Source organism: Lithobates pipiens, unplaced genomic scaffold (genome assembly GCF_037356315.1).
Source record: "Lithobates pipiens isolate NorthernLeopardFrog02 unplaced genomic scaffold, aLitPip1_a1.2 Scaffold_13, whole genome shotgun sequence".
In the NCBI taxonomy this organism is placed as follows: Eukaryota; Metazoa; Chordata; class Amphibia; order Anura; family Ranidae; genus Lithobates; species Lithobates pipiens.
In genome coordinates, this window is record NW_027507718.1 from 181,119,045 (window position 1) to 181,132,292 (window position 13,248).

Sequence of the window (13,248 nt, forward strand, 5' to 3'; positions counted from 1 at the left end):
GGTTCGTCCCCATTCACCATTTCAGGTCCGATTTCAGCCTGAATTTTTGGCTGAATTTGGATTTGAAATTGACAAAAAGACGCACAGGACTCCTGTGCAATTCGCACTGGAGCTGCTGTGGAGATGTGTGATCCAGCTCCATAGAGAGCCAGTCACAATCTCCTGTTATGCGAATTGGATTCGGGGAGACCCACATCCAATTTGCCACAGTGTGAACCCAGCCTTAATATTAGGAAACTTACCTGTCCAGGGATCTCACAATGTTGGCACCCCAGTTGATTTTTAGATCGGCTCTCAGGTGCTGCTGCTGCCACCATTCGTGGTAAGGGAAACCGACAGTGAAGCCTTTCAGCTTCACAGGCGGTTCCCTACTGTGCATGCGCAAATTGCATTGCACATTCTATCTGTCCCAGCAGCGGGGGGGGGGGGGGAGAAGGAGAGGGTGAAACTTCCAAGAGACGTCGCCGCTGCGCAGTCTCCCTGTCAAAAAAAAAGTACCGGTACCTGTTCCCTCCTCCCCCCTGAAAGTTTCCGGAAGGGGGGGGAGCAGATAAGCGTAAGTTCTACTTTTGGATGGTACTCCACTTTAACCTACCTACTAACTGAAAAGTTTAGTTACCCCTTCCTTTTTTTTTCCATATCGAATTTCACCAGTAATTCACTAAAATAAATGAATGGATTCAGTAAATTTGCAATGTTGAATAAATATGAGTGGTTAACATTGTTACCTTCACAATAGGTGTTTGGACAGTTCTGCTGTAAAGGTCTTTAACCTTGTTATATTCCTCAGAGTTTTGAGCCAATTGCACTGCCTTAAGCAACAGTCCACTCATGTCATCCCAATGCTCAGGCAGATTGGTTTCTGAAAGCAAGAAAGATCTATTAATATGTTTCATGTGTAAGAAATGAATGCTACCGTTCGAGCCTTCATTTTTTTTTTATTGTATTTGCTTGTTTTATTATTTAATTTGCTAGGTAACTGCATTGAGTACAGTAAACTGATATTCCCACCACTTTTGCCCCCAATGAGTGTAATTGTTTTTTACTAAAATATTAGTTGTGGTTACTTCTCTTCACAGGCCTGCTTAAAGACCATTTCTAGGTAAAACGTAACGCCTTAATTTGTGTGTGGGGGACAAAAAATTCAGCGCTGCAGATGTGCCTACTAGCCCCTCACGGTTCCCTTGTGCTAATATATCACCTTCATACTCTCTTCTCAGAGGACCCTAACATAGGAAGTGTCCACTCAATGCAGGCAATGAAAGTGAAACCCAAAGAAAGACCTACCTCCTGTACATGGAGTAAAAGAGAAAATTCTGGACCTAAATATCATGCAGATGCAGATTTAGGAAATGGCAGCTATAGCAGCCACTAGACAGAGCCCCTGCAGCCACACTGTTTTTGAATTGTGACAACGGGTGAGGGGAGAAGATCAGGGGCATACGGGCAGGTGTATTATTGTAACATGTTACACCCTAAGTATGGGTGTAACATTTTACAAAGGTGTGAACCATTTTACAAAGGTGTATCCTTTAGCCTCATGTACACTGCTGCTGTTACACGGACGTTTATGAGCAGATGGGCATTTTTTTCAGTTGCCCCTGAACTCTCCTCTGTTATCTTATCAGTACTTGTACACAGGGTCATTTATAGTGGTTTCTAGGCAGTTGAGTTTAGAAGCATTTTTCGAAAATCAATAAAATGCATTCAGAACGGATGTTCCGAGGCATTTGAAACACCAAATGCCTGTAACAGCTTGTAAACGCGCGTGAACGGCATAACTTGCATTTAGCCGCGTTTTGTTTACAGGCTTTTTTCATTTTTGACTGTGCAAAAAAAAGCTTTTAAATGTAAACGCAGCTAAACGTGGCATGTAAACGCAGCAAAAACTGACATTTTTAACCACTTGGCGCCCACACTACCTCTATTGACGTCATGGGCTTTCAGTGGTTATATCTAAATGATGCCTGAGGCCACAGACATCATTCAGATATTGCCGTTTTCAGCCGGCGATTCCCTGCACCATAAGAATGATCATAGTGGCTGTTCCGCTGCTTGATCGTTCTTACGGGCGGCGGGAGGGGACGCCCCCCCCCTCCCGCCGCCCTCCGGTGCTTCTACCAACTCACCGTTTCCATCGGTGAGTCAGTCACAGGATCCGCCAGCCCCAGCAAGTAATCATAGAGATTTCCGGTGGACTAGATTGTCCCCGGAGTCTCTATGATCGCTCGGAGGCCGGGCGCGATGTTATAATGTCACGCCCGGCCTCGGTATTCAAATTAACGGCGCCGATCTGGCTAGGAAGCCAGGATCATTTTTTTTTTGTTTTTTTCTTTATTCTTCCCAGCCTAGAGGTGAGATATGGGGTCTTATTGACCCCATATCTCACTGTAAATAGGTCCGATCGTGCCATATTCCTATTACAAGGGATGTTTTCATTCCTTGTAATAGGAATAAAAGTCATCAATTTTTATTTTTTTTAAGTGTAAAACTAAAAAAATAAAAATAAAATTAACAATAATAAAAAAAAAAATTTAAAGTGCCCCTGTCCCCGTGAGCTCGCACACAGAAGCGAACGCATACATAAGTCCTTCCCACATATGAAAACGGTGTTCAAACCACACATGTGAGGTATCGCCGCGAACGTTAGAGCGAGAGCAATAATTCTAGTCCTAGACCTCCTCTGTAACCCAAAATATGTAACCAGTAAAAACATTTTAAACGTCGCCTATGGGGATTTTTAAATTCCAAAGTTTGGCGCCATTCCACGAGCGCGTGCAATTTTGAAGCGTGACATGTTGGGTATATATTTACTCAGTGTATCCTCCTCTTTCCCATTATGCAAAAAAATTGGGCTAATTTCACTGTTTTTTTTTTTTAAGCATGAAACAGTTTTTTTTCTGAAAAAAACGTGTTAGAAAAATTGCTGCACAAATACCGTGTGAGATAAAAAGTTGCAACGAGCGCCATTGTATTCTCTAGGGTCTTTGCTAAAAAAACATATATAATGTTTTGGGGTTCTATGTAATTTTCTAGCAAAAAAATTAGGAACTTTACATGTAGGAGAGAAATGTCAGAATTGGCCTGGATGCGAAGTGGTTAAACTGTCAAGTTAAATCATTCAGGAGAGGTTTTAAAACATCCCATGTACATTAAGCCTTAAACTGCTTAAAATGAATGTGACAAGACATAAACAGGGGAGATGCCTTGTTTATTTCTTTTTGAAAGGTGCAAGCTCCAGAGTTCTCCTTCTTATCATTGAGGGCAGTTCACACCACATGCAATCCAGTGTGTTTATTTTTCTGCATTAAAAATGCATGGACAATGGGTTACATAGATTCAGATGGTATAGTTCTGACCATTGCAGTGTGATCTAGTCCAGTCAACAAAAGAAGAACATGCTGCATTTTTTTTTCAATGGAACTGTAAGGCCGCGTACACACGCGCGGACTGTTGGCCCAACCTTGTCCGCTGAACAGTGTTTGGCCGGACAGTCCGCTCGTGTGTGGGCTTTCAGCGGACAGTTTCAGCGGACAGTTGGACGGACAAGGTTTTACGGAAATTCCGAAAAACTGTCCGCTGAAACCTTGTTTCAACGAACAGTCCGCCCGTGTGTAGGCTTGTTCGTCAAACTAAGTTCCGCGCATGCTCAGAAAGGATTTTCAAGCCGAAAGTTATAATGCAGTGTATAGGACGTCGTATTTTGCGTCCCGTCGTACGTGCCGTTCACGTCATCGCGCACGGTTTCAGCAAACTGTTCGTTCGTCGTGTGTGGCCATGTCCGTCCATGCTAAGTTTGAGCGGACTGTTCGCTCAAACTGTTGGACGGACAAAGTTGGGCCAACAGTCCGCGCGTGTGTACGCGGCCTAAGAAGTCACAAAGAATCGCATGACAAAGGAAATCACATTGTTTTCAATGGTGTCCTGTGATTTCAGCCCCATAGACTTCTATGTTAACTCATAGGAGTCGCATCAACATTAGATAAGAAGCTATTTCTATTAGTAAGATACGATTTTTTTTTTTGATTTTTTTTAAACCCTCTCTTCTCCTCTCAGGTCATTTTTGCTGCCTAAAAACTCCCATGCAAAGCACATTTCATTCACACGCGAGCATAACAGAAAAAGGTGTTCCCCAATCTCACATTTTTTGCGCTTTTTTCATGCGTAAATGCTGGTTGCACATAAGGCAGCCCATTCCCTTGAATGGGCTACCCCACGTGTGAAAAAAGCCCATAAGGGGCTCTAGAACATTTTTGGTCATGGAGGGTTGCATGTTTTTTCAGTGCACATTTTGGCATGATTGGAGCGTTTGGTCCGTGTATGGTCACACGCACACACGTGAGTAGTGTGGAGAGACGGATCCGGCAACTTCCCACACTGGCATCATCCGGCGTGTGGGCGTGGATGTTGGGGCTCATAAAGGCGCATTGAATGACTGCAAGGGTGGCGGCCCCTTCTTGGGGGTACATAGCTTTTGAAGCAGTTCACGGTTTGTCACCCTTGCTTTGGTGGGATTTGTTTGAAGTCACATGCCCATGGGCTCTATTGATGTTTGTATGTATCTTTTATGCACATATATGTTTTTTCAGGGGTCTCATTTCTGCTAAGATACCCTTATTCTGGAAATATTCACAGCACAACCCCCAACTACAAGCAAAAGATTGATATCTGCGAGGTGACCGTGAACCTGGCCTCTGTTTTTAAACCCCGGGTTTCTTTACAGGATGTTCAAGCACATTAGTTTGGTTTCTGCAACACAGACAACTATAGATATCTATCTTTACATTTAATACTCCTTCCCTCCTTTACCATTACTTTCTTCATCTTTTCTTTTCCTTTTTCTTTCCCTTTCTTTTTTCTTCCCCTTTCCCATTTCCCCTTTCTTTTTTCCCCTTTTCCTTCTTTTTTTGTTCTCCCTTCTCCCTCCCCCTGTCTTCCTTTCTTTTCTTAATATTCCTAGGTTCTCTACTGTTATGGAATATCTACTTATTGTGTACAGTTTTAAGAGTGCTTTTAGTGTCCGCTGTGGAGGGGATTACCTTCGGGTGCCTTTGCCATGCTGCATTCACCACCCACTGGGTTTTCTGGGTTAGCAATGTATGCTTCTAAAAAAAACCCTAATCTATCTGCTACCTACCAATTTTGTTTGTTGTTTTTTATTCCTCACTTTTGTTATTGTGTAATTGTTACAGCCGATTGAATATAAGATTATTATTATTAAAATGATTTACTATTTTGTAGATGACATTGATGGTGGACTCCTCCTGAGGAAGCGTACAGACCGCAAAACATGTAGAGGACCATGTCAAGGTCTACTACATTTGGTATTCACAGTATCTATCGGGGACTATTGATCCTGTGAAACCAATGATGCATGGCTGTAACCATTGTTTTTAGAAATTTTGAGCTTGTATGCTACTTTTTTTCAAAAAAATAATTCTATTAATAAAATATAAAATTTTATCTGAACTACTATCAAATCCTTGGGTACCAAGATAGTCCATTTTTATATTTTTGGCCACAGGCATGATTTAGGGTAGCCCTAGGCTTCCCTTTCCATTATTGATCACTTGTGGATGATGGCACCCTACCCTATGAAAGATCACCCTTTCTGAGGCACACCTTTTTACAGTTACGCTCAGGGGTGAATGCAATGTGCTTGGAAGTTTTGAGGCACCAAGGATGACCTGGGAGGAGAGGCATGGGTTAACCACTTACCTTCTGCGCACTTTTACCCCCTTCCTGCCCAGGCAAATTTTCAGCTTTCAGCACTGTTACACTTTAAATTACAATTGTGCAGTCATGCAACACTGTATCCATATAGAACTTTTATCCTTTTTTTTCACACAAATAGTGGTTGTATTTATTCACCATGGGGTTTTTTGTTTATTGCTAAACAAATGAAAAAAAGACTGAAAATGTTAAAAAAAATTATAAATTTTATAGTTTGTTAACATTTTGAAAACAGGTAATAATTTTCCTTCACTGATGGGCACTGATGAGGCTGCACTGATGGGCACTGATGAGGAGGCACTAATGAGGCAGCAATGATAGGTGGCACTGAAGAGCACTGACAACTGATGAGGAGGCACTGATTGGCAGCACTGGTGGGCAATGGTGGGACTTCACTGATAATCAGGACACTGATAATCAGTGCCGATGTCCCTTTAACATAAGCCAATTATCAGCTTTCTTCTTTTCTCCTCACACTGCCAGCATGAGGAAAGAAAAGCTGATAACCGACTTGTGTTTACATCCTGTGATCAGCTATTACTGGCTGAGAGCTGATCACACGATAAAGGGCCAATGTGACTGGCCCTTTACTTCGATTTATGGTCAGCTGAGTCCGGGGGACTCTGCGATCGCAGAGCATGCCGCCCGCAAGCTGCAGGGGGTGCGCATGCAGAGCAATCATGGGGGGATGTCTATGAACACCCCCCCCCCCCCCCGGCAAACTAAGCCCGCGCTGTAGCCATATTTCTGCTATAATGTGGGCATGTGTGGCCTGTGCTGCCATTTTTATTTTGTAAGCCAATTTTAATATGCAAGATTTTTTTTAAATGAATGCGCAAAAAGCTTTTGACATTACTACACCATGGACGACCTTCCTTTTTTTCTTTTGCCTTTGACATCATGGATTTTGGAGCTATTTCCATTAGGACAAGAGACTGCGGAGACCAGGAGCTACTGCAGTGACCCCCTGGACATTTGAAAAGAATTTAAGTTACCACCTGAACGGCTATCGATGCACCACTAGACCCGTTTTGGGTCAACCTTTAAGGTAAGAGGCTGGTACCACTGGGGGAGGATTCTGCCAAGTGTATATGTGATTTCCTTATACTTTAAAAGTGGACTCCCACACCTGCCCTTTTCCCCCTCATCCCTAATTGTCCATATAGGAAAATACTTATCCAGGAAAAATAAGAGACAGAACATTGGTTCTAATCAACTTGGATTATTAGGTCTCTTTTAGATTGCACTTTATTATTTGTACAAGGCATTGCACTTTATGAATGGTGCAACTTAATATTAGAGTATTAACTTACCATCCTTGTATTGATATATTGGACTATTCACACTAATTTTTGGACTGCACTTTACTAGTACTGCACTTTATTTGAATTTTTGGAATATTATTATCAAGACTTCTATTATTACGTTTTTTGTATTATTACGATTATTGCACTTTAATTTTAGGTTTATTTGGATCACTTTGTGTGAAGTTATCAGAACTTTCTTGAATACCATTTATCACTATTTATGGATATGCTTAATCCCTGTTGAGACTTGGTTTAGACATATCTTAATTTATTCAATGTTTTGCTTTGTTGGCTTTTAATTAGTGCTACTTCATTTTGTATACACTTATCTCAATGATATCCTCATATTTTCCAAGTCCCTGGAGAGCCACCACACAGATGTCTGTCGTGTGCTTCAGAAACGAATGCTGTGTACACACGGTCGGACTTTCCGGGAAAGAAAAAGTCTGACGGAATAATTTCATCAGATATTCCAATCGTGTGTGGGCTTCAGCTGACTTTTTTTCGAAAATTCTGACGGACCTAGAAATAGAACATGTTTTAAATCTTTCCGACGGAATAAATTTCTTATTCGGGAAAACTGTTCGTTTGTATGCTGTCCATATGGACCAAAAACGACGCAAGGGCAGCTATTGGCTACTGCCCATTGAACTTCCTTTTCCTAGTCCCGTTGTACATGTTGTACGTCGCCGCATTCTAAACGATTGGACTTAGGTGTGATCGTGTGTAGACAAGTCCATTTCAGCAGAACTCAGGTGGAAAAACTGTCAGAGTTTATTCTGACGGAAAACCGGTCGTGTGTACGCTGCATAATAGAAAACAATCTTATTGTAAACCGGAGAAGTGCGAGTTCCATCGTGAACAGGTTAAATGGCTGGGCTATGTTATTTCCATTGCTGGTTTTGCGATGGACCCACAGAACCTTTCGGCAGTCCTACAGTGGCCCTGACGCATGGGTCCTCTAAAGCGTTTCCTGGGCTTTGCCAACTATCATCGGAAGTTTATCCGTATCTTCTCGTCTCTGGTCAAGCCCTTGACTGATATGACCAGAAAGCTGGTCTACGGAGTCCATTAAGGCCTTTGAGAGTCTCAAGGCTGCCTTGTTTTCTGCTCCTGTGTTGGCAAATCCTGATCCTATGTTGCCTTTTATCCTAGAAGTTGATTCTTTTGAGACTGTAGTTGGCACCCTTCTGTTTCAACGTCATAACTCTGAGAGCGCTATGCATCTCGAGATTACGAGATTGGTGACAGAGAGCTGTTGGCGATCATTTTAGCCCTGAAAGAATGGAGACATCTCCTTGAAGGTACCACTGTGCCAGTTCTTATTCTTACTGACCATAAGAATCTCAAATTTTTGTCTGAGGCTAAGCGCCTCTCTCCCAGAAGGGCGCGATGGGCTCTTTTCTTGATGAGTTTTAAATACATTGTCTCATTCTTACCCGGTACTAAGAATGTAAGGGCTGATGCCTTGTCACGTCAATTTTCCTCCACTTCCAAGTTGGAGTCAGTTCTGGTTCCTGTGATTTCTCCTGATCGTATTCTGGCTACAGTTTGCACGAGTTTTACTTCTCCTTTCGGTGACAAAATTCTTGCTGCTCAGGTCCATGCTCCTCCCGAGAAACCTTGTGACCGCTGCTTTGTCCCAGAGAGTCTCTGTACGGCAGTGGTCCCCAACCTTTTTGGCACCGGGGACCGGTTGCATGGAAGAAAATTGTGGCAAGGCCCGGGGTGGCGGAGGTTAGGGATGGCACGCGAGGGGTAAGCAATTTTTCGCGGGCAATTTGTCAGCGCATTATTTCTTTATTACTGTTATTACATTGTAGTATTAAATGAAATTTTTCAACTCACCATAATGCAGAATCAGTGGGAGCCCTGAGCGTGTCACTTGCCATGTCGCCTGCCACCATAGTTACATAGTAATGTTGAATAAAGACACCAGTCCATCCAGATGTAGTAAAGCCGCCACAGATGAAGGCAGGGCCCCCACAGAAGAAGTTAGCTCCCCCAATAGATGAAGGTAGCCCCCCCAAAGATGAAGGTAGCCCCCCCAATAGATAAAGGTAGCCCCCCCCACAGATGAAGGTAGCCCCCCCACAGATGAAGGTAGCCCCCCAATAGATGAAGGTAGCCTCCCCAATAGATGAAGGTAGCCCCCCCACAGATGAAGGTAGCCCCCCCACAGATGAAGGTAGCCCCCTCACAGATGAAGGTAGCCCCCCCACAGATGAAGGTAGCCCCCTCACATATGAAATTAGTGCCCCCACTAGGCCCTGCACACTCCATGCACACAGGTGACCCACTCCCAGTCAGTCCCCACTCACACTGACCCTATCACTGGTAGTGTTGTCATACTCGCCCCCCCCCCCCCCCCCCCGCGCACCTCTCCTCCAGAGCTCAGTCATGTTGGTGAGTGTTCAGTGATGAGGGCTGAGGATTAGCAGCAGGTAAGTATATGGAGGGATCAGAGGGGAGGGGGTGGCTCCCTGCTCTCCAGGAAGAAGTGTGCACTGGTCTCCTCTCAGCTCTAGCCACCCTCAGCCCCGTTACCAAGGGACACCAGTGGCTTCCCTGCTACTGTGGGCTGTCCTGGAGGTGATGGTGTGCCTCACCTTCCCCTATGACAGAAAGACGTAGTGAGGCCAGTGAGGAGGGGGCACGTTCATTCACATCGTACGGGGAGTGTCCGTGTGAGAGACAAAGGGAGGGTCCACTGTGCATAACAAACACAGCGCTCAGCAACAGACAACACTAACTGCTGTGTACAGGAGGTGAAGGGAGAGTACGTGACCACACTGAGCAATGGAATGCGCGCTTCACTCTCACCATCCCCGACATTGTTCATCCACTCCGAGGAACTTCACATTCTACAGCTGGCCGCCGGGCTCTCTCATGCCACCCGTCCGCACCCACGGCCCGGCTGCAGAAGAGCCACGGCCCGGTAGTGGGCCGCGGCCCGGGGGTTGATGACCCCTGCTGTACGGCATGCTCCAGACTTACCATTCTCCCAAGGCAGCTGGCCATCCTGGAAAGAATCAACTCATTTGGGCCATTTCCCACAATTCTGGTGGCCTAGTCTAAGGGCTGATGTAACTGCCTTCGTAGCTGCCTGTTCCATGTGTGCTTGGAGTAAGACTCCACGACACCTTCCAGTGGGCCTCCTACAACCCATAGCCAATGGAGAGAGGCCCTGGACCCACCTGTTTATGGATTTCATTGTGGAGTTACCCATCTCCAAAGGCAACACTGTTATCCTTATGGTGGTTGACAGGTTCTCAATGATGCGTCATTGTATTCCACTTAAGAAGCTGCCCACTTCTAAGGAACTGGCTTCCATTTTTTTGTTCGGGAGAACTTTCGCTTACACGGGCTACTCAAGGTGATTATCTCGGACAGGGGTAGTCAGTTTGTCTCCCGGTTCTGGCGAGCCTTTTGTGCACAGTTGGGAATTCAGCTTGCTTTCTTCTCTGCGTATCACCCGCAGTCTAATGGGGCTGCAGAATGAGCCAATCAGTCCTTGGAGCAATTCCTGCATTGCTATATTTCTGACCATCACAACAACTGGTCAGACCTATTACCATGGGCTGAGTTTGCTCACAACAGTGCCTTGAATTCTACTTCCCGATTGTCTCAGTTTATTGTCTCAGTTCACGCCTCGATTTATTGGGTCTTTCCGTATCCTTCGCAGGATTAACCGAGTGGCTTACGCGTTGGACCTTCCTCCTAGTATCCGCATCTCAAATGTGTTTCATGTCTCCTTATTGAAACTGTTGGTCTGCAACCGCTTTACCACCTCGGTGCCACGTCCTCATCCAATACAGGTTGAGAGCCATGAGGAGTATGAGGTAAAATCCACTGTTGACTCCCTTAGGTTCTGTGGGCACATACAGTACCTGGTGCATTGGAGAGGTTACGGTCCGGAGGAACGCTCCTGGGTCTCATCCTCGCACGTACATTCTCCTGCACTTTTCCGTGATTTCCATAAATGTTTTCCCCTCAAGCCTGGTGGTCCTCCGAGGGGGAGGGGTTGTTGAGGATGGGGGTACTGTCAGGGCTGCCTCAGCCCTTGCTTCTCTGAGCTGGCCGCTCAGTTGTCAGCTAATTGCCAGCTCTCATCTCTCTCCACAGTTGACCAGCTGTTGTGGATCTTCTCGCCTACTTAAAGATCTCCAGCTCACTTCATTCCTGCCTTTGCCTTGGTCACATCACAAGAAACCATCTTCTGCGTTCCTGTTTAAAGACTGGCTTTGCTGACATCCCTTCTGGCCGCTTATCCTGCTTGCTGTTCCTCTGCTTGGATCCCTGACTTCTGGCTTGGCTGATTACCCAATCTGGTTACTGAACTCTGGCTAGGCGGATTATCTGATCTGGCTACTGAACTCTGGCTTGGCGGATTATCCGATCTGGCTACTGAACTCTGGCTTGACTGACTACCCAATCCAGTTACTGGACTCTGGCTATGCTTTGACTACGCTTACTCTATTTACCTATACAGTATTAATAAACAAGTGTGATTTTACTGTACTTTTGTCTCGGTCTGATCCATGGTTTCTGACACACTGTGACTGGCCAGAAAAGATCAAAGATAAGATAATTGCAGGCTTCATTTTACAAAAAAAATCATATCCACCCCCATGTATAGGTTATACTCATGCACACATTTTGGCTTCTGGATGGGGCCTCTTCTTCTCTGCAGTTCCACCAAGGTGTTATCATGCATTGTGGAAAGGAAGTAGACATCTCTTTTTTTTATCTCTCCAATTCAGCGCTAGTACCTCTTCAGTCCGCATACTGGCCATTTCCCCCTGTTTCAATTTCTTGGCGACCAATCTCTGTAGGAAGCCATTGCGGTTGGTCCGTGCTGTCCCACAGGCCACAGACCTCTTTTGGTACAAATGGCGGAAAAGTGGGAGACTAATGTAGAAATTGTCTACATATAGGTGGTAACCTTTCCCAAGAAATGGTTCAATCAGCTGCCAGACAATTTTGCCACTTGTTCCCATGTAGGTAGGGCATCCAGGGGGGTTTAGCTGTCTGTCTTTTCCCTCATAAATGATAAAGTCATATGTAACCCTTGGCCCTGTCACACGCCTTATAAAATTTTACCCCACATCTGAAGTGTGAAGTGTACTAGTGTGAAGGTGAAGTGTACTAGGGATTCATCTACACAAATATTTATATCAGGGGTAAACATCTGCTTAAAGCTGGCGCAAAAAAAATTGATTAGGGGCCAAATTTTAAAAACATCATAACTGGGGTGATTTTGAGGTGGGTATTGGGCAATGTTATTGAAATGTAAAAATCTCATAATCCATCTCGTAACGGGTTCTAGGCATCATTGACAAATAGACTGGCATGTGGTAGATTGGGTAGACCAGTAGGCATGGAGTTATTTTTTTTTTTTGTCAGCCCCATGTTGAGGATTAGGCCAGGGAAAATGTTTAATTCTTCCACAGTGAGGGGTTTCCAAACAAAATGACAGGCATATGAAGAATTTGGATTGTTGGCTATATGTTGGCTGGCTTGCTCCACAATGTAATTTAGGAGATCATCAGTAAAAAATAAGTGAAAATAGTAAATTGGGGTTACATTTTCTGACTGTATCTGAGGGCCTGGCTGGGCTGTAAAAAGGGGAATTTCAGGTTCTACTGACATATCGGGAAGCCATGTTGGATACAGTAGAACATCTGGGAGGCTAGTACGGGCCCTGCCTCATTGATTGGTTGCTCTGTTGCTAGCATCTGGCCTATCCTCTAGGAAGGTTGCAGAACTGCTGGTGGATGCCTGCCTATCCCGGAGTGCTGCACTGCTGGTGAATGCCCTGGAGTTCTGCACTGCTGGTGGATGCCTGCATATCATCCTGGAGTGCTGTTCTGCTGGTGGATGCCTGCTGGTGGATGCCTGCTGGTGGATGCCTTGGAGTGCTGCGCTGCTGTTGGATGTCTGCGCCTGCTCATATCTCCCGATTCTCCTTGTTAGAATTCTATCTTCCTCAGTTTCCATCTTGGAGCCACTGCTTTCCACTGGCTCATAGTCGCTATCCGAGTCTGATGGAGAGAGTTCCCCGCTACTCTCGTCCGACATACTCTGGAGTATCTGGAGAGCCTCCTTGGTATTTTAGAATCTTTTGGTCATGTTGGCGGGCAGATGTGCCAGATGGCAGGCAGATGTGCCAGATGGTGGGTGGCAGATGTGTTAGATGGCAGGCGGC

The 13,248-nt window shown here is 45.0% G+C and overlaps 1 protein-coding gene across 3 annotated transcripts in view; it reads right to left on the bottom strand.

Moving 5' to 3' along the window:
* The window catches only part of LOC143974486 (protein mono-ADP-ribosyltransferase PARP14-like), a 197,508-nt gene that overhangs the window by 26,177 nt on the left and 158,083 nt on the right, over positions 1-13,248 (bottom strand). For all 3 annotated transcript variants that reach the window (XR_013272233.1, XM_077475944.1, XM_077475943.1), the window contains exon 13: positions 729-862. Coding sequence is in view for 2 of the 3 variants with exons in the window: in XM_077475944.1 (XP_077332070.1) it covers positions 729-862 (134 nt within the window). In the remaining variant the exon portion in view is untranslated. The remainder of the gene's footprint in view (positions 1-728; positions 863-13,248) is intronic.